Consider the following 23,157-nt stretch of genomic DNA (forward strand, 5'->3'; position numbering starts at 1 on the left):
AAGGGGAGAGGAGAAGAGCACTGCGCTAGAGTCACCAGGGGCTGTGTCACAAGCCTTAAGCTTCCCTGAGGTTGGAGGCTCCTGCCTGGGGAAGGTGGGTGGGGCAGGAGGTGTGGGTATGGCCTGAAGGGTAAGCCAGGCAGGCAATACCAACCACTGAGCCAGGGAAGACCCATTGTTTGGTTCCTCCTAGGACATGTCTTCAAATCCTGAGCCTCCTACTTCAAGAATTTGGGACACAGCACCTTACCACCTAAGCCTCAGGGTCCTTGTCTGTAAAATGGGTATATTAATAGCACTGAGGGTAAAGAGCTGGGAGGAAGGTTCAGTGAGAAAATATTCATTAGGGCCATGTCTGGCAGCTTGTGAGCTCAAAAGCCAAGGGTTCAAGCACAGTGGGATGCGAGGACTGGGATCTAGTAAGTAAATGTGATCTTTGATGGGGACCAGAAGGAAAGGGTGCAGCCACCTCCTGCTCCCACGGGTTTGGAGGTCATTCTTCTCTCTAGGGGGCAGAACAGAGCCCAGATCCTCAGGGCTGCTGCTACAGAGGTCACATGCGACAATGTTCTTTAAGATGCTCCCTGGGTCGCAGAGGGCCCAGGGAGCACAAGGCCTTCTTGATTCCTAAAAGATGTGCAAATGCCCTGGGGTCTCTTTGGCATGCCAGGACCCTGTGCCCCTCAGCTTGCCGGGGGCTCCAAGGTGGGTAAAGGGGCAAGTTAAAGCTACCTACGGTCTGTGCTGAGCCTTGGGTGCTGCCAACCTCACCCTGAAGCCACGTGGCCTCCAGACTCCCTGCTGGTGGAGGGGAGGTGGCTGTGCCAGGCCAGTCCCTTACTGTGGGAGGGGCTGTGGCACTGCCATCTCCGGCTTTGGGAAGACCCTGCAGCTCTGGCTACACCATCTCATCTTTCTCCATCCAGCCAGGAGGCCCCATCTCAGAGGGGTGCCACAAAGAGGAGCAAGAGGAGGCCCAGCCCCGGCAAAGCACCCACTCTGACCAGGGCCTTCTGGCTCTCAGCACTGGATGGCCACTGTTGGCTGCATTTGCATGGCCACTCTACGAGGCCAGGACACAGGCGCCCCCCGACTGCAGACCACGGAGTCAAGGTCCTGGAGGTGGGCGACATGCAGGGTCACAGGGCTCGTAGGTTGTGAAGCCAGGATCAAGCCCAGGCACTCTGGAGCCAGCTCCCAAGGAGTACCCAGGCATTGCCAGCAGCCCTGTGCACCGTGACCGTGTATGTGCGCATGGCATTTGAGGGTGTGGGAAACACTCCCCACCCAATTTTTACTCCAGGCAACATCAGGAGCCTGGGCAAGGGAACACAGCCAGCTCTGGCGACCTGCCCCTCTGCTGCAGAAAGCTGCTGCCTGGCCGGCCTATTCCACAGCACACCAACCCCTGACACTACCTCTCCAGCCCTTCCTGCAGGGGAGTCGGCCAGGCCTGGTAAGAAGTCAGAGAGACTCTGCGAGGCTGAGGCAGGAGGATCACAAGGTTAAGTTCAGCTTGGGCAACTTAGTGACTTAGTGAGATTCTGTCTCGAAAAATAAAAAAGGGCTGGGGATAGAGCTCAGTTCAAAGGCCCTGCGCTCAATTCCCAGTCCCAGAGGAAAAAAGAGACGGAATGAGAGACCTGGATTAGTGAATGCTTACTACGTGCTAGGTGGCTCTGATCCCATTTCATTCTTTCAATAGCTCCTCGCTTTGGGTAAGATTTTTTCCATTTGACAAACGTGCAAACCACGGCAAAGGACCCTTGCTGGTCCGGTCACGCACAGCACGTGACGTGGAAGAGCTCGAATTGGTCCCACCTGTGCCTCTCTGCACTTTGTGTGTCTCCTCTTCTTCCAGCCCCGGGCTCAGCACACAGTAGGAGCTTGCCTGGGCCCTGTCCAGGTGGCCAAAGAAACTCCAGGACACCAAACTTTACTGATGACCCAGCCACCTTCAAGGGCACCCAAGGGCCACGGAGCCCGCCTGTCCCTGGGGTGAAGCCTAGCGGCTGGCAAGGGCGGGGCTGCGACATTCCTCATTAGGGCCTCTGTCAGGGGCCCTCCCCGTCCCCGTCTCTCCGTGTGTCCCCTCCTCTGCCTCTCGCCCGCGCCTGGGCTCTAAACGTCTCAAATTAGATTAATCAGGAGTTGGCAGGAGCTATGGCTACGGTGCCAACCAGTAAACAAATCTCAGCCGTCAGCGCCTCGTCAGCCGGCGGCCCCAGAGGAGGACCCTTCTAGACACAAATTCTTATTAGACTTGTCAGATCTATTAAAATTCTTTTCACACTTCTGCGTCTTATCAGCCCCATCATTAGTACGGCCCTGGCCTCTGGGAACACCAGGGCCATATTAATCTGCCGAGTGCCCCATCCCTGGCCCCCGGCCCCGCCCCCTCCAGGGACAGGAAGAGACAGACAGACAGATGGACAATAGCCGGAGCAGGAAAAGAAGGTGAGAAGGTGTCCCCGGAGGGCGAGAGGCCTGGGGAGAGGAGGAGGGCTGCCCCGTGCCGGAGTTTCGGTGCCTTCCGTGCACAGCGGAGAGGCGCCCTCCTGGGGCTGGGCGCTGGCTTCCGCTGCTGCTGCTGCTGGGTGACCTCCCGCAGACAACCTCTGGGATGCCGAGTGTCACCTGTGTGAGGGGAGGGCCGTGCACACTGCCAGGGTGGCTGAGGCTCAACTTCAGGCCCACAGCGGATGCTCAGCGAGCGGGCATTTCTCCTTCCTTGGTCCTCACGCGCCTATATGTTTAGATCTTGCATCCGTGTGTGCCCGCACATTAGTGAATGAGGAGTCTGCCTTTCAGCCAGTGTCCTGTGGGCCAAGCCACGCCCAGGACAGATGTGAGCAGGTGACGATGAGCCCTGGCACACACACAGTTTGGGACGTGTGACTCTTCGTGTGCTCTGTGGGATGCCAGCCGTACATGCAGTCAGTGGCCCCTGGACTCGGGGTAGGAAAAGGTTAATGGGGACACAATGTGTCTGTCCCGGGGTTGCCCTGATTGTCAAAGGCGAGGGGGGATGCGGTGTTGGAAAAACTTGGAGGCGATAAATCTCATCCCTGGCCCCCATTTCACAGCCGGAAAGACTGAGGCTGAGAGGCAAGTGTGTGACTCAGTGGTGGCCAAGAAGCAGCCATTCCAGCCAACCCCACAGCCTCCTTGGGGTGGAGTCCGTGCGGAGCTTCTCCTTGGGTAGGGCTGGAGGAGGTGGCCCTAGAGGAGCTGGGGCACACGGGGGGGGGGGTGAGGGGAGGAGGAAGGCGGAGGGAGGCGGGGGAGGGCATCGCCCTGCCAGCTTTCCTGGCCAAGGGGGAGCAGGCACTCCTTTCTCGCCTCCTGGGCCCTTTCTCTTTTGATCCCCTCCCCCACCGCCCCCATGCTGACTTTGGGGTTAATTTTATTTCCGAATTGGGCAGGCGCCCCTGGAGCGCTGCGCAGGCCCTGGGTGTGACTAACGCCTGCCTGGGGCCGGTCCTGCTGCCACCGCACTGTTCTCAAATCTTTATCAAGAGCATGTGTGTCCCACTTGGAGCAGGGAACATGCGCAGGGTCAGGGGGTCGCTGGGCCCCTCTGGGGACGCTCCTGCACACACAAGTGCACCCTGCTCTCCGACAAACACCCTGTGCACACACGGGCACACACGCAGCGATGCGCAGACACACCACACAGGCACATGCTGATGTGTATGCCACACCTGTGCACACATCCACACTCACAAGTGCAGACACATCAAGCATATGTCCACACCTGTGCGCACATCGACACACACGGGCACAGCGCTGCAGATGTGCACGTGCACGCATGTCTATGCACACACACACGCATGCTTATTATACATGTCTACATGGGACATGTGGGCATATATGCCAGGTGCAGCACATACATAAACATGCTCTGCCCTAAGTATATACCTGCATGCACATTTGAACACATGTGTGTTACCATCACATGCATATGCATATATGTGTGCTTATGTGTTCATACACACAGACCCATGTGGATAGCATATGTGCACAATGTGGTCATTTATGTGAATATGTGTGAGAATCACACACAATACACTCACATGCGTGTGCTCATCACGTTTACACACACATGTAACTTGTCTGCAAAGATGCATGTGCTGCACGGATGATCAGACACGTCCCATGTACACAGGACACACTCGGATGACCACATGAATTGTAACTCTTGCCCCGTATATGCATTCACACTCACATACAAATGCGCACACACAAACAGAAAGGGTCCGTACGCACAGCTGGGAAGTGGAGGCTGACACAGCTGGCCCTCATTTAGCCATGGAGGCCAAGGCCAGGGGAAGAGGAGCAGGTCGGGGGGCACAGGGACAGAGGTCAGTGAGGCCGGCCAGGCTGCTGGGGACAGGAGGACGCCGCGGGCACGGAGGCCTCGCTGCCCCCGACTTCTGATTAGTTTGACACCAGCAGGTGAGGCCTCTGCCGGGGGCGGGGCGGGAGGGAGGCTGGCGGCCTCTGGCCCCCTGTCCTGTCTGGGCCTGCCCCACTGCCGGCCAGGCCTGCCTCTTCCAGCCTTTGGTCTGAGGATCTGCTGTCCCCGAATCAAGGCCAGGTGCTAGGAGGACAGCGGCTGGGTGGGCGTGGGAGACCACGGCAGTCTGGGAAAACTGAGGCGGAGGGCCTGGGTGGGCTGGGCAGACAGGTCCAAAGCCAGCTTCCCTCACACCGCGGGCAAGGACAGGACCAGGTCACTGGGCTGTCCACCCTGGTGCCACCTGCCACAGCAGCGACCAAGCGCCTGACCTGTGGCTCACCCAAGCAGAGAGCCCCAATGCAGATGTTTATTTAGTTTCATCTCATTTAAATTTTAAAACTGATCTCCAATTTAGTTATTTCATGGTTGGAAAACTTCCAAGTCTATCTGGAACAACTTGGGTGTGCCAATTCACATCTCCAATTATAAACTGTATGAAATTTAAGCACCGGCCCAGTATTTCTGATGAACACTTACTGTCTGAATTAAAATGGGTTGGGCGGGTAAAACACACACTGGATGTCAAAGTCAGAGTACAAAAGAGAGAATGCAGCTCAATAGCTTTATGTGGATTACGTGTTGAGGTGATCATCTTTTAGATATACTGGATTAAATAGAATGTTAGTAAAAATAAGTTCACTTATTTCTTCTTACACTTTAAAATGTGGCAACTATAAAAATGCTAAATGACATTCGTGTCTCCTGCTGGATTTTTATAGGAGCCTAAGGACACAGGCAGGGGCCTGGTTAGGAGATGATCTGGGTATGATGCCCAGCACAGAATCATCTGGGGTGAACTCAGTCCCCTTTCTGAATCTCGTTTTCCTCACCTGTGAAATGGGCCCATTTCCCATACCCACCCCCCCGGCACCATTTGGTCTCTAGAAATAAGCAGGAGGCCTTCGGATTTGGGGCAGGGAGGGAGGGAAGGGGCACTCACTCTGGCCGTATTGGCCGTACTGGTAGCCAGCCACGGGGTCCACGCTGTAGCCAGTGGTGCTGTAGGTGGGCGGGCAGTAGGACTGGGACGTGGGCAGGCTGTCTCCTGACTTGATGGAGTCGGCCCGCTGGCAGCTGGCCGAGAGAGAGGAGGCCGAGTCCAGGCCTCCGTGCAGCGGGGAGATGGAGAAGTCGGCCTGCGGCTGCGGCGCCACCGCGCTGGGGTTGCTCAAGATGCTCATAACCTGCAGGAGAGACGGTCAGCGCCCCGCCCGGCGGACAGACCCCAGGGATGCCAGCACGATCAAGGACCAGGCAGCCTTTTGCTGGGCTGGCTCCCCTGAGGTCCCTGCAACATCCAGGTCCTCAGTTTACCCGGTTTGTGAGGCCCCGTGTGTGCAGTGGTTACTGGTCTTCAGTGTTTGTCCTGCCCAAGTCCTGACTGTGGGGCCCCCCTCCACTGAGAGCTCTAGGGGGGAGGGCAAGGCCTGTGCACCTCTCTGTGCCCTGAAGGCCCAGCTGCTGAATGAATGAGCAAATGCATGAATGAATGAATGCACGCACGTGTGCATGAATGAACTAGTTTGTTAAGAGGCACCCTGTGCCTGCTGTCGAATGAATGGGTAAATGCATGCATGAACGCATTTGGGCATGAATGAACAGTTAAGGAAGCCCGGCTGCTGAGTGAATGAGTGCGTGCATGAATGCATGCATGCAGGTGTGCTTGGGTGAGCTAACTAGACACAGTGTCTCTCCCCTCAGGCAGGGAGCTCCCCTAGGTTAGGGAGCTCCCCTAGGTTAGGGAGCTGTATTTCCCCCATCAGACCAGGAAGAGCCCACCTTCCAACACAGACAGGAGAGCAGGGCTCTGTCTGCCTGGCTCCACCCGCTTTCCTGGGGTAGCCTTGCTCCGCTCTCAACTTCTCTGGGCTTTGAGGTTCTGCCCCTTCCACGCCAAAGAACACGGCCAAGGCTTTTAGAGAGCTTCCCAGGCTTGCTTTGGTCCCGCCAGCTCCCGATGTCTGTGACCATCACCCCCTCCCTGTGCGGCCTGGCTTGTCTCATCATCAGCGGTGGCACTCTGACCGACATGCGAGGCCTGACTCCAGAAACTAGAGAACCTGGTGTCAGGGTAGTGCGGTATTCACTTATTCATTCAACAAACAGGCATTAGTGGTAACTCCGGCCCCAAGCTTCAAGCTGAGTCCTGGGGGGCTTCAGGGAAGGAGTGAGAAGAACGCACGATGGAGCGGGGAAAGGTCCAGGCCTTGTGGGAGGAGGCAGCGGAGGCCGTCAAGACACGGTAACGAGGGGCAGGGTGGGCAGCGGTCCCGGGGGAGTGAGCGGGCTGGGGTCCCCATCAAACCCGGGGAAGACCCGCAAGGCTGGGGAGCGGCAGGTCCGTGCAGACCTGACGTACAGGGCCTGGGGCCCCGGGGACCTCCTGGTGGTGCCAGCCCTGACGCCCTCACCCTCCTCCCTGAGAGCACAGCCTGCGGGCATCCGGGAGGGTGCCAACCGGGTCCCTCTGAAGCCATCCACTCTCCTGCGTGGGTGTGCCCCGCTGAGGGCACCCAGGCCTGGCCACCGAGGCGGGCAGAGACAGGAGCTATAGCTGTGTGACAGTGAAGGGTGCCCCTCGGCTTCCGCGGCGGTGCCTAGTGCAGGGGGGCGGGGACGAGGGTGGGCCCTGACTCAGGGGGTGGCTGGAGGATGGGTGCAGCCTGCGTGGAGCGGGTGGTGCCAGAGCCTGGCTCAGCAGCTTAGGCTTTACTCCAGGAGGCCCATCTCTCAGATGGAAACACTGAGGTCCAGTCCTCACAGCAGGTATGTGAGCTGGGTTCACCCACCGCAGCACGGCCAATGCCACTGAACCCTTCGCAGGGTCGCACCCCCGGGACCGGCAGCTCACTTAGGGGCCTGGCTGGCCCAGTTATTCCCCTGCTCCCAGCACTGCCCCTTTGCTGGGTCACCGTCCTCTGTCCCTTCCTCCTCCAGACCCTGTGGAGGCTGCAAAGCGGCTGCCTGGGGCCCCACTGTAGCAGGGGAGGGAGAGGGTCGGGGGGGATGGGATGGTGCCCATCCCCCTGCTCCAAGATGGTAGACAACACAAGACAAAAACGGACAGAAGCCAGTCCGTTGGGGAGGGTCACTATTTTAGGGAGCAGCGCGTTCCTCAGCTTGCTCTGTACCCCAGAGGTCTCTGTCACTGCAGGGTTGACAGCGGGGTGTTGGGGTAGCCCGTGTGTGGGGTGTCAGATGCACCGGGCGGTGACACTGGCTCCCGGCCCTCAAGATGGGCTCTGCTCGGCCTCAGCGATTGGCTGTGGGGCCGCAAGGGGAGGAGAGAATCTCAGGGTAAACTGAGGAATGCATTCTCCCTCCCTGGGTGGTGTGCTGGGCTCCCAGGCTGGACCCTGCTTTCTACCTGGACGAAGGGATCAGGACCCATCCCACCTCCCACCCCACAAACACACGCTGTGCCCACAAGGGAGGCCTGGGCCCTCAGACACACAGGGAGGGGCTGCCACTCCGCGGAGACTCGGTTTGACCAGGCACATCACCAAAATGCCCAGCTCAGAGGGGTGCAGGGAGGGCGTAAGGGTGCTTCAGGATGGGCTGAGCGCTCTGCACAGACCCAGTGCTCATGCAGCTGGGACCCACAGAAAACTGAAAACAAGTCTGACCACATCAGTCAAGAATTATCAATGGCTCCTTAGTACCACTTAGCAAGGGCTTCTTGTGATCTGTTCTTTACCTGCCCATCCCAACGCCTCCCATTGTGTCCTGTGCTGCACTTCATGCTCCAACAGTACCAAACAATACGTCATCTCTTAGAGAGGATTTTCATTCATTCAGTTATTCATTCAACAAACATTTTGCAGAGTGGTACTATACGTGCCAGGCTCTACATAGGCTGGACTGCAAAGTCTCTGAGGGAAAGATGCTTAGAGTCTATCTCTGCAGCCCCACTGCCTGCATTATGCCCACGGTATACAGTGAGCTCAGAACAGCTCTGCTAAATTCCTTTAACAAATGTTCACTGAGCACTTATTATGTGCCAGACACTAAACTTAGGGACACAGCCAGCAGTGAGGATTCCAATTCCAGGAGCTGCCAGCCTAAAGGAGGAAGCCGACGACAAACAAGTGCACAGATAAACAGCATAACTTCCAGTTCTCATAAATAATATAGAGGGAAAATAAAAGGGCATGGTGGGTAGGTGGGGTCAGGTGAGACTTCCCCAAAGAAGTGAAACCCAGCAAGTCCAAACAGAACCCGCCAAGGGAAGCTACGGTAGAAAAGCTTGCCAGGCAGAGAAATCTGCACGTGCAAAGGCCCTGGGGCAGGAAAACACCGAGCAGCTTTGAGAAATAGCAAGGTCAGTGCTGAGAAGAGAAATTCTGGGAGCTGCCAGGCCTCCTGCAGTCCTTTGTTGGAAAGAGCTTGTATGGTGCCCTGTGGTTCAGAGGCCTTGGATCCTGGCAGTTAGCAGACAGCTCAGGAAAAGCTTGGGCCCAGGGAGCTTTTCCTGTAATGGGATTTGCTCAATGAGATTTACCCTGGAACATCAAATCAAATCCACATCTGGGGTAGGTGTGAATGGGGCCTGCCAGTGTTGGCCCAGTCTCTCCCAGAGTCCCTGCAGGCCCGCAGATCAAAGGGCTTCCGCTTCATCCCACCCCGTTTCTGGAAGAACAGCTCCCAAGCAGATGCGATGGTACCCGGATGAAGAGAGGCAGGAGGGGACACCCTGCTGGGACGGGACCACGGGCCCTGGGTCTTACCTGGTTACCTCAGTGGTTCCTCAAGCAAATGAGTTATTCTTACCCCCATTCTGCAGATGGGGAAACTGAGGCACAGGGAAATTAAAGCAGCTCATCCGAGGTCACAGCCCGGGAGTGGCAGAGCTGGGATCTGCACCAGGTCTCCCAGGTCCCCTGCTGCACCTCCCTCCAAAGCCCCTCCAGGAGGCAGGGGCAGGCACCCCAGAGGTCCGCGTGACCCCCTCCCGGCCTCCCACTTTGCCCACAGAAGCAGGAAGCACTGCCCACAGTGCGAGACCCAGCCAAGGTCTGGGGCCTGCAAACTTTTGAACTTGAGGAAGCCCCCGCCTGATGTGGTGACCCACCCCCCTCAAGAATGCCGAGGCCGCTCCCCGGGTGGGTTTTACGTTTTCCTGGTGACCTTGCTTTCACTAATGTATTACTTCTTGGTACGTTACCGTTACTAACTCAAAATCAATACCGACCTCCACATCTGTAAGGTTTTATCTGAAGGCAAATCTCAGGGCTGTCCATCAGACTGAGTGACAGCCGTCCCTTCCTCCCCCCCACCCGTCCCCACCCTGCACTGCCCCCCTTTCCTCCCCCTCTGCTCCAAATCAGTCCCAGCCTGGACCAGACTAAATCAATAAGGGGCCAGCCTCACCCTCCCTTCCGCCCCTGGGGAGAGGCTTGCTGGTTTTGGGGGTGGGGGCCCCCCTTCCACAGCCTCTGCTCACCCACCCCCTCCCCCGGGACGCGCCGGCGCGCTCCCCTACTTTAAAAGAAGGGGATGGGAAAATGTAATTAATTCCCTCCGTTCCTGAGCTGGCCCCGAGGGCCTGGGATGGAGGAGGCTGAGCTGCAAGGTCTGCACCCTCTGTGATAACCAAACGCGGCTTGGGGAGCGCGGCTGCAATTAGAGGGGCCATCCCATCATCCGGGCTCCACGGCAGGGTCCGGTGGGTGAGTGGGGGCCATGGTGGGTGCAGGGGAGAGGGAGGCGCAGGGGTCTGGGACTGGCAAGGTCAGGGTGGTGGGAGCTGGGGGTGGGTGGGCCAGAATCAGAACAGGGAGCCCTACTTCCGCACCACGGGGTGGGGAGTCCAACCAAAGTCCCCAAGAGAGATGGCAGTCTCACTGTGGACCCCAGCCAGTCCATGCTGGGTCTGGGGGCTTCCTGCAGCCTGGGGTTGAATATCTTTTCCAGCATTAGTGCCCTGTGGCTGCTGAGTTGACCCTGGCAGTTTCTCTAGCCTTCTGGGCCTCAGTCTTCTCATCTGTTCAGTGGGAGTTGTAGCTACCTATAGGATCACCGTAAGGGCCGAACAATCAAGTGAGTGCAGAATGTTTAAGACAGGGCTGCACCCCCCAGCTGTCCTCCCCCGATGCCTCTCCCACCTGGCTCACCGCTGAAGAGACGGGGAGAGGCAGATGACAGGTGTAGCCACATCTATCCTGAGATGCGAATGGCCACAGGACAGCAGACTCGAGGACACCCTCCTGATCAGGGACGGGTCCTTTTCCATCTCTTTTCCCCCAGGAGCTGGCCTCCAGTGGGCGCCGTCTGAGAGAAGCATTGCTTGTCCTTGGAAAGGTCTTGTCCCTTCCAAAGTTGGGGTAGAACCCAGAAAGACAGCGGGTGTATGGCACTTCCACAAGACCCCGCCCCTCTGGCCTGCATGTGCAGATGGCGCCCACGGGCACAGCGTGATGGCAAACGCACGAAGCCTCCCTGCCTCAGCCTCGTGAGGCCTGGGGTCTGCACTCCTCAGCCCTATGCTGTAAGGACACACGTTGGCTGCAGGGTGAGGGATGCCCAACACACCCCCCGTCCAGATTGCCAAAACCCCAATTAACAGTGGGACAGTATATCTGTAAAGTTGCTTTGGGTAAACTCCTCAAATACAATTACACACACACACACACACACACACACACACACACTTACATGTATATACACCTAAATACATGCCAGGCACAGGGGCCCAAAGAGGACTCTGATTTGCCTAAACCTCACAGCCAGAGGGAGTTCACAGCCGCTCCCTCCTGTCCCCAGTCCTGTGTTCAGCTCTGCAGGACCTGTAGACTGGGCACCCGAGAGTTTTTCTCTCCGAGCCTTGGATTCAGCTCAGCCCTGGCTCACCATTTGCTGATTCACCCCCTGATTTCCAGAAGCAGTGGGGGGGGGTCATCTCGGGCGCAGCCCGCTCCCGTTGTCAGGGAGCAGCTTGCTGGGAACAGAACCCAGTGTTTGTCTGAGCTGCATGAAAACATCTCCATGGACCAAGAGGTGTCCTCACACTGTGCGGTGTGTGATCCCGGGCTGGGGGCAGAGGTGATCCAGGACAGCCCAGCTCTCAAATGAGTCTAGTTCCTAAGTGTCTGGGGCCAGAGTGTGTCCTGGCGGGCTGAGGGCGGGGAGGAGGGACGGGGCTGCACCACAGAGCCTGCCCGTCCAGCCAGCCTGGTGAATCAAGGGCAGCCACGTATGAGACCGAGGCTCCCAAAGCATCGCTGCAACCGCTACACATACGTAATCCCATGACACATCCATACCCGTACTGGCAAAGACGTGGGGTTCACACAAAACACACACATTCACAGGAAGCACCAAGAATGATACAAGAAGCTGCAGGCATACACACTGCCCGGCCACAACCATCCACATACCCACAGAGGCAGGCAGAGGCACACCCACAGCAGCCTCACAATCGTGCTCAGCGGCTCGATAAAGCAAACCTACGTGGCTCTATTCACCTTCTGCCGCCCCTGATGAATACCCAGATGCACATCTTTCACCTACATGCAAGCGCACGCATGCACACACATGCACACATGCCCCACCAGCCCCCTGCCTGTCCCAGCTCTATGCTGGGATTAGTGTGAGCAAGAAATCACCAACCCAGGCAGCCGGCCACCACCGCGCGCACCCCTCCTCCCTCTCTACTCTGCACTGCTAAGAGGATCTGGCCCCTCTCCTCCCCCTGCCCCCTGTGGACAGCAGTAATGGGCTTCGGGTGCTGACTTGGAGCTTCCAAACAAGATTTCCTGCAGGTCCTCTGCTCCCCGCCCCCTGCCGCTGGCCATCTCTGCTTAGGGCCCCCACCCCCACCTCCTCCATCGCCCCACCTGGTATCTGCATAGCCCCGCCATGCTGCACTCGCCTCTCATCCGCCAGCCTCCAGACCTCCTCGAAGGCTTTCCTAAGCCTGGCTGCTGCCACTCTTCTGCAGGAATATAGCACCTTACAGTGTGTTTGTTTATTTTAGGGTTTTGAGACATGGAGGGTCTCACTACGCAGTTCAGGCGGGTCTTGAACTTTCTACGTAGCCCAGGCTGGCCTCAAACTCCCAGTGATCCTCCTACCTCAGCCTCCTGAGGTCTGGGATTACAGGCACGCACCACTGTGCCCAGCGGCCCATTATAGTTTATAAAGCACTTCCCTTCAAGCCTTGGAACTGTTCTATGAAACACTGTTACTCCACTTTGCAGATGAGAAAACTGAGGCTCAGGCTTGCCTGGAGTCACCCAAGGAATCCATGGCAGGATGGGGGTAAGAACCTTTGACCTTGACTTCTGGCCTAATGCTCTCGCCCTGCACCTCTTTGAAATGGCTTATGAACTCAGTGTGTGTGCATGTGTGCAAGCATGGAATAACATGCATGAGAGCTGTGATACACGATACATGCGATGCATGTGCATGAGTGTACGCATGCATGTGTATGTGTGCATGCATGAATACTGTGTGCCAGACTGGGATGTGTGCATTTATACAGGCACATGGGACTACTGGGTGTACATACATGAGTACTGTTGGTATCTGTGTGCACGTGTGTGTGTGTAAGGACTGCATGTACGTGAGTGTGTGTGAGGGCAAACGTCCTGTTTGCCCTTAGGAGACCCTTTCACCTAGAGGCCAGGCTGAGGCCAGGTCCTCAGCTGTTCGCGGAGCCCTTCATAAACATGACATTGCTGGCCTGCCATCTCTGGCCAGGTGGGGGCGCCCCACCCCAGCCCCACTGGGGCCTCTCCTGCCTCTTTACTTTGTGCAGCTCAAACTCCAGGACTCAGAAAGTCGCAGGAGGTAGCTCTGCTGGAGTGAAGAGCAAAGCAGGGGTCGGGGCGCAAGGCACTGCTTGTGGACGTCACAGCAGAAGGGCGCCAGGTAAGGCTTCGGAGAGAGCTTCAGGGTAGGGTTCAGCTGTGACCTCACCCAGAGGCAGCTCTGAGCCCCCTGACTGGGCCGGGTGAACCCTGCCCCCACCTCAAGTGTTGTTGCACCCTTGTGCACATAAATACATTCACACACAAATATCTACGTACACAACACCCCCACGTTTCCCTGTGGCCATAACACCCCTGGCTTTGGACAGGAGCTGCTGCGGGGCAGACTTGGTACCTTATTCCTAGTGCCTAGCGCGTAGTAGGTGGCCAGCAAACACGGGCTGAGTGAGCATGAAGGAGGGATGCAGTTTATCTTCTTATCCCCTGTACAAGGCTTGGTATAGAATCAGTTGAATGAAAAGAAAATATCTAAGGGGCTGGGGATTTAGCTCAGCGGCACAGCGCCTGCCTGGCAAGTGCAAGGTCGTGAGTTCAATTTCCGGTACTGGAAAAAAACCAAAAAAAAAAAAAAAAAAAAAAGGAAAATATCTAAGCCAGCTGTGGTGGTGCATGCTATAATTCTAACTTCTCAGGAGGCTGAGGCAGGCAAAGGACAAATTTGAGCCCAGCCTGGGCAATGAGCAAGCATCTGTCTCAAAATAAAAATTTTTAAAAAGGGCTGGAGTATAGCTTAGCAATCTGTGAGTTGGGATATGCTGAAAAGCCCCCTCCATCTGGAAGGATTTCAGAGTCCCCTGTCATCCAGGGAGTCCTTGGGGGCTTTCAGCTAAACACTGGAGCTAGGGGCTGGGGATTTAGCTCAGTGGCAAAGCGCCTGCCTCGCAAGCGCAAGGTCGTGAGTTCAGTTCCCGGTACCGGAGAAAAACAAAACAAAACAAAACAAAACAAAAAAACTGGAGCTGGAGGTGGTGGGCGTGGTGGATAGAAGGGCTTCCCACTTGTCCAAGAAGTCAAAGGTATTCATATCCTCCCTCTCTCTCTCTCTCCCTCTCTCAGACACACGCCGTACAAATTCCCAATGTTTGGTTGATAAGTTGTCATTCTCCAAATATCTGCAAACATCTAGGCCTCTCTGGAAACACTAGGTGGAGATTCTGGCTGCCTCCCCACCTCCCCAGGGGCCAGATCTTCAGGCTTGCAGAGTTGGAAGGTGTTGGTGCCAGGATGGGACCCAGAGCTCCAGGCCCCCAGGGTGCCGGAGCTGGTGGAGCACGGTGGGACTCAGGGGCCATCTCCGATGGCATGATAAATGGCGGCCGGGGGATTAGAGCGACGGCTCAGAGCGGCGGCGGGGCTGGGGAAGGAAGGGGCCGATCGCCGGGAAAGATATGACTATTTAAAGATAATGATTGCATAAATTTAATTAGCACACTTTCACGCGGCAAATGGCCGTTTTGTAATTAATGTATCTGGCCTTACTAAGCATGAAAGATCCCATCTCCCTCCCCTCTCCTCCTGCCCCCCCTTCCTCCAGAAGCCCTAATGAAAGACAGAGAGCAAGTGACAGAAACAGTTTGTCAGCGGCTCCAGGTGTCAGGGGCCTAATTGGCCGAGCTGAGGGGAGGAGGGGGAGGGGCTGGGAAGGGGGAGGGGGAGAGATGGGGGAGGGAAGGGCCCTCCTTGGCTCTGAAGGAGGGAGGGAGGCCTGGGCTCTCAGCCCCTCCATCCCCGGTGTGTGTGTGGGGGTCCCTGCTCCACGATCGTGGGAGACGAGGATGCAGATTGGGCATGGCAGGGACTGAATGGTGGCAGGAAGGCCTCGTTTGTACCTGGGCAGACAAGCTGGCACATATCACAGTGTGTTAGGGGCTTGTGGCCATGATGGCTCAGGCCTGCTGGCACTCTGGCGGCCAGTTCCTTCCAGGGAATGGATGAATGAGCCAGCCTCTGCTTCCACTTCCAAAAAAAAAACGGTCCCTGGAATGGAGAGGCTCACACAGACGTGTGAGCACTTACTAAGCCCCCACTTACTAAGCACCTACTGTGTGCAGGCAGCACTGCCAGCCCCTGTCCCCATGACGCCAGATGGGCACTGGGTCAAAGAAGCACATTTTAATGTTGCTGGAAGCCCTGTTCACCGGTGCTTTGTGATGGCCATGTGCCACGTGGCCGTGTGGAGGGTCCTGCTGACACTTTCCGATAAGGTCAAGAGAGGGCCAGCATCCGGTCATCTTGGGGAAAGCCATTGCTCCATCTTAAAGCTCAGGAGGAAACTGAAGCTTTGGGAAGTTCGGTAGTTTGCTCAAATCAGCACAACTCATAAGTGGTGGGGCTGGGATTTGAACTCAGGAGGTGCACATTCCCCTTCTAGCATTTACTTAAGGGACTCACAGCAGGGCCAACTCAGCTCCTTTTCCTTCCCCTGTGGTACCATTGTCTGCAGGGTGACTACTGTGCCAGGCCAGCTCCCTAACAAAGTTTTTTAGTTAAGTGGGTACAGGGGTCCGATGCAATAATGTCTCCTGAAGTTAGGGCCGCCTGGTGTCCTTGTGGAGTGGCTGGCAAGGGTGCAGAGAGAGTTTGTGCGGCCAGGCCCACCTTGTCCACTCTATCTGGAGGCTGTGCCTAGCATCACTCTCTGACGATCACCTGCCTGTCTCCACCTGCTGCCTCCACTACCCTCTGCGGCCTCTGGCCCTGACCTGAGCCCCAGATAGCTCTTGCCCTGCTTTCTGTGCGGCAGGCAGATCAAGGAGGCCTTGAGCTAGCCTCGGCCGGTGGAGCGGGGCCCAGCCAGCGCTCTCCCGGACCAAATTCAATTTCAAAGCTTAATGAGTTTGCAGAGGAGCCGGGTGAGCTTGCTGACGCCACTCCTTGCCGGCTGGGTGGTTCCTGGCCGAGCCACGGAGTGCACAGCGGCTGAGCCGGGAGAGCCTTGGGCCCCATCGAGAGTGGCGGGGGCACTGAGCGAGTGAAAAATGTCAGAGCAAATTGCTCTTGACAGCGTTAATATCTGCACCTCATAGCAATAATTACATGTAAATAAATAGCAAAATCACACTCAGCTGGAGGCAGCTCAGGGAGGACAGGCGCAGCTAAGGGCCAGCTGAGGACCTGCACTGCTCTGCTCCCTTCTTTTCTTTCCCTTTTAGAGGCTCTGCTCCCGTCACCCCCTCCACCAGATTCCTGCTGCAGCACAGGGCAGGGACCTCAAGATCCTGGCCACTCGTGTTAAAAATGGAAGGGATAACGGAAACATTGGGGTCCTACCAGCTCATATTTTCAACTAGATGGCGGGGAACATCTGGACCAAACATCCCCTCATCCTCCGCTCCTTTCTCCCTGTGCCTCTAGTTCTGTTTCTGGATCTCTGCGGAGAAATGCCTCTGAAAACTCTTCTGCCCTTGTCTCCATCCTGGGCACCCTTATGGCTGCCTCCTAGTCTTGACCACCCAAGTGCTACCCCTAATCCTTCCGTCTATGACCATCTGGATCACCCAGACTCCAGAGATGTCTCAGTCATCTTCACCACCTCCCTCAGTCCCAACATCTGGTTGGCCACCATGTGCCATGCAAAGTTATAAGCTAAACATGGCAGAACTTCCTGGGAAAAGCGTCACCTCGACATAATGCCAATGTGTTACATTATTGTTATCCAACATATACGGCTCTAAATGCCGGCAAGGAGTGCAAAATTCACATGCATTTTAAAGATCATAACTGAATCATAGTGTTACATCCTACCCCGGGGCCTCAAGGGGAACACACAACTACTTTTCAGCGGTGATGAAGAGAAGCTGGAGAAATCCTAACGGCCATTCCTCAGAGATCACCAAGGCTAAGGGAGCACCCGGGAATGCTTCAGAGTCTCCAACCAGATACACTTCTTGCTACATTAGGCGGGGCCTGTTAATTCACTGCTGTGGTTTCATTCCACTGGACTATGAGGTATGCAAGAGCAGAGACCACATCTCCTCCATGTTGGGATTCCCATCACTTAGCAAGAGGCCTGTGGAGGAGGGTGAGCGGGGGGAGAAAAGGAAAGGAAAAGAAGTGAAGGCTGGAAGGAAAGGCAAGGCGGGGAGGCCCCGGGGTGTCCACGTCCCTGGATTTAATCCCGGTTTCCCTCCTCTCACCGGGAGGACCCAGGGCTCCCCTCCTAGGATCCATCCTCCCTGTCATCCCCTGCCTGCAGTGCAGAAAGTCCTAAAGACTTAGGGCTCCCCCGGTCCTGGAAAAAGGTGGAAATGGTGCTTCCAGCTATTTCCACGATAGCCCACCTGCCTCCCCCGACACGGGGCAGCGAACACAGGCTCCATTCTTCACAAAACAAATATCTTCTCTGGAGCAGCCCCCGCGTCCCACACCTTCTTGTTTAGCTCACTGACTAATCCACTTATCAAGGATAAAGTGCCTGTGAATCCTTGTTTGATAAAGGCAGCTACAAAATTAGCAAAAAACGTGCCCACGGCACCGACGCAGCCAACGAACAAGGGGCTGGGGACTGCCGGGGAGAGATGTTGTCTCGGCTCTGGGCCAGGGAGAGATGGAGGAGGAGTTAGGAGCTCGCTGGCTGGCGCTGCCGTGCTGGTGAGGCTGTGCCTCGGGTCATACGGGAAGAGGCTACGCAAGGTGGGGTCAGGATGCAGAGAGAAGGCCCCACCCCATCCTACACTGCACGCCCCAACTCCAACCTGAGCCCCCAGCTCTGATTACAGCTCCACTCCTTAACTCCGGAGCTGGGTTTATTTCCAAATGTAGCCATTCATAAACCTAGCCAGTATATTTCTCCAAGGCTGATCCACTCCAGGGAGTGCTAGAAGTATTTCAGTGCATTTGCTGACTTCCTCCTGGCAGCAAGACTGAGAAGCAGGCACTGCGATCCCCTAACACTTAGTAGATAGGGAAACTGAGGCACAGACGGGTCAAGTTACTTGCCTGAGATCACTGCTGGTAAGGGGTGCTCCTAACTGGAATCATATTCTCCGATTCAACGTGACCCATTGGAACTCCTGCCTGACTCCCAACTCTGACAGGAGACCCCCAAGCCAGCCAAGATCCTAATCTTGGTTTTACCTCCAGCTCTGCAGGGTCCCCTCCTCTGCCACTCTGCACAGGATAGTCAAGCTCTCCAAGGCTCCAGGTTTCCATAAATGATCTGACAACTGTTAGGTACCCTCCCCCACTGTGTCACTGACAGAGCTGAAGTTGTCCTGTGCCCGGGCCCACGAGTCACGCTGTTATCGGGGTTGTGTGGACTCCCCAGTGCCCCGGAGCCTCTTTGCTTTACCGCAAAGGGCTCTGGGCATTTGGCTGGTGCACCCTCATGACCATGGTGGCAGGGCTGATGGCACCTCACACAGCTGAGAAGACAGAGGCTTGAGGGAAACAGCCACTGTCAGAAGTGGCCAGGAGTGACCCAACCGGAGGGAGGGACCAGGAGGGGATTCTGGAAGGCACAGGCCCTGCGTGGCCCAGCCACCAGCCAGCTCTGGTTTGGGAAGGAGGAGCTGGTCCCAGGCTAGAGGTTGGGGACATTAATCACGGGGGAGACCTGTCAGGGTGGCATCTGGAACTAAAGAGAAACACTTGGCAAAAGGGCAGGACTTCTCACCCCCGGGCTCTGGCGCCTTGGGGACCGGCCACCACCACACCAGGAGGCCAGGGCATCTGCGGTTCAGCCCCCCGGCAGCCTGGGCAAAGGTCCCTGCCGTGGATGGACACCTGGGGCGTGGGAGGAGGAAGGGGGTGCAGGGAGTGTGGACAGAGGCTCAGGCAGGTTACCACGTCAGGGGACAAAGGGATCTTCTGCTCCTGCTGCTTCTGTGGATGGGGCAAGCTAAGGCCACACAGCTGGGAGCTGGTGGGCCTGGAATTGTAATTTGGGTTTGTCTGTGCCCCCCTCTCCTCGGAGCCCCCGGCTCCCTCCCTGCACCTGCCTGCTCTGCTCCGGGCCCCTCCCACCTCAGCCGCCTGCCTGGGTCCCACTGGTCTCTGACCTCTCTTCGTGCCTCGCCCCCTATATGCCTGACCTCCCGTGTCTCCCTCTCCTTTGCTGCTGCCTCTGCCTCTGTCTGCGTCCCTCTCCCTGTGTCTCTCTGTTCTCTCCTCCTGTCCCCATCTCTCTCAGTCTCTGGGTGTCTATTTCTGTCTCTTTGTATGCCTCTCTCCCAATTGTCCTTTACCTCTGCTGATCACCCCTGCACACCTGCAGTGGGAACACCTCAAAGTGGCCCAGGAGCTGAGTGTACCAGGGCCAGGACTTGCTAGGTCTTCAGGCTGGTGCAGCTGCAAGTCAGCACCATTGAGGACTGCAGGGTGAGAGGGACCCTCGGCCCACCTCCGTCACTCTCCTGCCTCTTCCTCCCAGCCTCTGAGGACGATGGGTCCTTCCTTTCTCTGCCCTCTGCTGTCCAGGCGGCCTTTGGAGCCACTGCAGGGAGCTTATGAGGCATCTGAGAGCTGGAAGGAGGGGAGAGCAGCAGGGGGGCACCTCTCCCAGTGCTCCCACAAATCCCCGGGAGTGCTTGTTAAAGCGTGGACCAGACCTCAAGCAGCAAAGGTCACGTCCATCCCTCCTGTGCTGGCAGCCCAGGGTGGAGGAGGGCGTCTAATCCTTTCGCAGGCCTGGGGTTTGGATTCCAATGTTGCCCCTCGCTGTGGACTTTGGCCTTTACCTCTGAGGCTGCAAAATGTGTGTGGTGATTCCAAAGGTCAGGGTGCAGTGGGGACCAAATAGCTAATGAGAAGGAAAGGACACTGTGGGCCCCCAGTATTGGAACAAGCAAGGTGTGTCATTACCGTCATGGATGGCAACGAGATGGGCAGCAACCCTGTTTCTCCGGGCATCAAAGCAGAACGTGCCCTCCCCTGGGAGAGCTGCTTCACTCCGAGGTCTAGAGACAGCGAATGGAGTTGTTTGGGGTTGGGCTCAGCATCCTGGGGGCTCAGGCACCGATCTGGAGAGCTCAGGGAGGGGGAACACATTGTCTGTGGTCAGGAAGGGAAGGGAGCTCCCTGGGGGGAGAGGCTCAGGAACTTCTGCCCCTGGGCATCATGTCTCAATTTCAGCCTGGACGTGTCCCCTTTGTGATAAGACACTTGCCAGGGCTCTCATGGGACCTTAATCTTCTGATGCTGCCCATCAGAGCCCCCTGGTCTGGTGAGAGGGTCCTTTTCATTTGGCTGTGGGCCAGCACACCAGCCAAGGTCCTCAGGACCTGGGGAGCTGAGGTCAGGGCCCTCGCTCTCTGCTGCCCCAACAGCCCAGTAGGATGGAGGGACCAAGTCCCAGGTCCCCTTGGCCGGAGCTATTTCACTCGCACGGCTGCTTCTGAGTGCCCGGCTTCCCAGGACATCGTGTCAAAGCAGAGTGTCCACACTATGAGAACAGAGGCACAGATGGGGGAAATGCTGTAAGCCAGCCCTCAAGACCCTGCAGGTGACTGCCACATCCACCTCACCCTGGGAACAGCTCACCAAACCCACTCCTTCTGGGCAGGGAAGACCTGGGGAGGAGCTGACCATTTCCAAGACTGCTGGGGCAGGGGTCTCAGTTCACTTCAAACATCCCTCCTCAGAGTCACTTTCTAGAGAAACGAGGGTCCAGATGCTCTTGTTGCTGGGGAGCACAGGGTCCCCAGGCACAGAGTGGCTAAAGCAGCCTGCTCGCCCTGGGCACGGCTGGCAAAGTGGGAGCCTGCTAAGCCAGCACTTAGATCGCAGACTGGCTGCCCCAGTGATGTCTTTTCCAACCCCGGATCTCCCAGTCTGCTTCGGACCTCCTGCCATGGGCTCCTGGGGTAGGAGGCTGGGAACTGAGATGTTTAACAGGTATCCTGGATCATGCCAGTGCCTGGGTTTGGACGCTGATCTAATAATCTGTCTGCCCTGTAAAGGACCCACCCTCCTACCTCACCCTTTTGGGAAGTAAGATCCAGATTCTGTTTTGACCACTTCCAGCTCAGGATTAGGCACTCAACGCGTCGCATGGCAGCCCTTCCATTCCTGTGCTTCAGAATTCCCCAGCCGAACCCCGCCTCCCCGTGACTGTCCTCTGCCGTCATTCCATACACACTGGCTCTCTGTCCCCACAGCCCTGCGAAGCTTTGGGGTGGTATCATTCGGGCTCCCTCTGGGCCTCACTGTGTATGATGTGATCTGTTGCCTCCCTGACCTCTGTACTGAGCTCCTACTTGCCCAAGTCAGTGATCAGTGAGCAAAGCTGGACCTCTAGGAGGTCCTGAGGTCAGTGTCTCCCTTGGTGGAGGAGGACTGGGGGATACGGCCCCAGCCTGGGCTTAGCCAGGGTGTCCTTCCTCTCTGGAGGCCTCTGGCTCGTGGCTGGCTGCTTGCTGACTCTCACCCTCTCCCTGGAAGGCTCTGGAAGGCACAGCCGGGCCTGGCACACCTGTGCTCCTCAGTGGGCATGGAACAGGTGCTCAGAGAGTCCGCATATGGCCACCACTGTTTAGCCAGCCCTGTGATGTGCAGGGCCTTGTGCTGGAAACACAGGCTGACAGATAGCCTGGCCTTTGCACTAGAAGGAGAGGGATGTATCCAGAAAGCTGGAGTTCGTGGGCAGCACTGCTGCCCTGGGAGTGGAAGGAGGCGTGGCCACCCAGACCCAGAGACCAGGGAAGCTGAGGCCAGACAGTGAGGAGTGCTCAGTTAAACAAAGGGGTAAAATTTCTAGGCCAGGAAGGCAAGTAGCTTGGTGGAGGGGGTTGGAAGGGAGGCACGGGTGGGATGGTGGAGGAAATTTCCCTGATTTTCCCCACAGAGGAGCAACAGAGACCTAGCAGCCTGCCCCGGCACCCTACCTTGGATGTTCGGCATGCCCTACACCCCGTGTCTCAGGTCCCCCGGCCCTCTGGCTGGCCCAGCCCAGGTTACACCCCGGTCACTGCCTCATCCTGGTCCCTGGTCCTCCTGCTCAGTCCTGGGTCCCCAGGTACCCACCCTGTCTTGGGTCCTCAGCCCAACAGAGGCCAGCTCTGCCATCGGACCGCCCCGCGGCGGCCAGGGTGCTACTGCGCCAGAATCCCAGGCTGGGCAGTGGGAATTAAGCAGGCCGCAGAGCCGGAGTGCGTCCTTATCTCGGGGAGACAGTTGCTGGGAATCACTTTGACTGAGTGGTTTTGTCTCCCCGCATTTTCCACTGTCAGGCGGCCTCGGGCCATGGATCAAAGGCGCGGCAGCAGCGGAGCGGGGAGGGGCGGCCCTCGTCCCTGCCTGGCCCCCTGTCCACCGCCCCACCCTGCCTGGCCCGGGGACCCCGTGCCCAGCCCAACCCAGCCGAAGCCAAGTAAACTGCCACCACCAGCAAGCAACGGGCCCAGGGGCAGGAGGAATTTGGAAAGGAGATGCGCAGGGAGAGAGGGCAAGGGGGAAGGAGAGGTGTTATGGGGAGACTTGGGAACAAGACAGGAGTGGAGGGGAATGAGCAGGGGGGAGATGAGGAGGAGAGAAGACAGGGGTAGAAAACGCTGTCCTGGGGAGCTGGGGAGGCAGGGCCCCAGGGAGGGGCAGAGGGAGGGTCCCGCCTGGTGAGGGAGGGGTGCAGGCAGGTTAGAGTCAACAGATTCTACAGATGTAACAGCAAGAGGTGTCCAGGGTGTCCGGTGCCATATGGGGCCAGGGAGGAGAACTGGGGAGCAGGAGGAGGAGGAGGAGGAGCAGGGCAGACGCCGCCCTGGCAAAGCAGAAATAAGAAACGGGTAACATACAGGAAATCAGAGGTGAATTTCACACAGGAGGCTGCGATGGCTGTGGGAGAAAGAACTGGGAAGTCTGCTGGCCCCGGCCCAGCTGGGCTGGATAGAAGGTGGCCTTGCTTCCTAGTCATCCTGGGGGTGGCTCAGA

At 57.2% G+C, this 23,157-nt stretch overlaps 1 protein-coding gene across 3 annotated transcripts in view; it reads right to left on the reverse strand.

Moving 5' to 3' along the window:
• Pax7 (paired box 7) overlaps positions 1–23,157 on the reverse strand; it is a 99,420-nt gene that overhangs the window by 5,436 nt on the left and 70,827 nt on the right. For all 3 annotated transcript variants that reach the window (XM_005409803.1, XM_005409804.1, XM_005409802.2), the window contains exon 8: positions 5,463–5,706. In XM_005409803.1, the coding sequence (XP_005409860.1) occupies positions 5,463–5,706 (244 nt within the window). The remainder of the gene's footprint in view (positions 1–5,462; positions 5,707–23,157) is intronic.

This window comes from Chinchilla lanigera, unplaced genomic scaffold, assembly GCF_000276665.1.
Source record: "Chinchilla lanigera isolate Chin_1 unplaced genomic scaffold, ChiLan1.0 scaffold00126, whole genome shotgun sequence".
Taxonomy (NCBI): domain Eukaryota; kingdom Metazoa; phylum Chordata; class Mammalia; order Rodentia; family Chinchillidae; genus Chinchilla; species Chinchilla lanigera.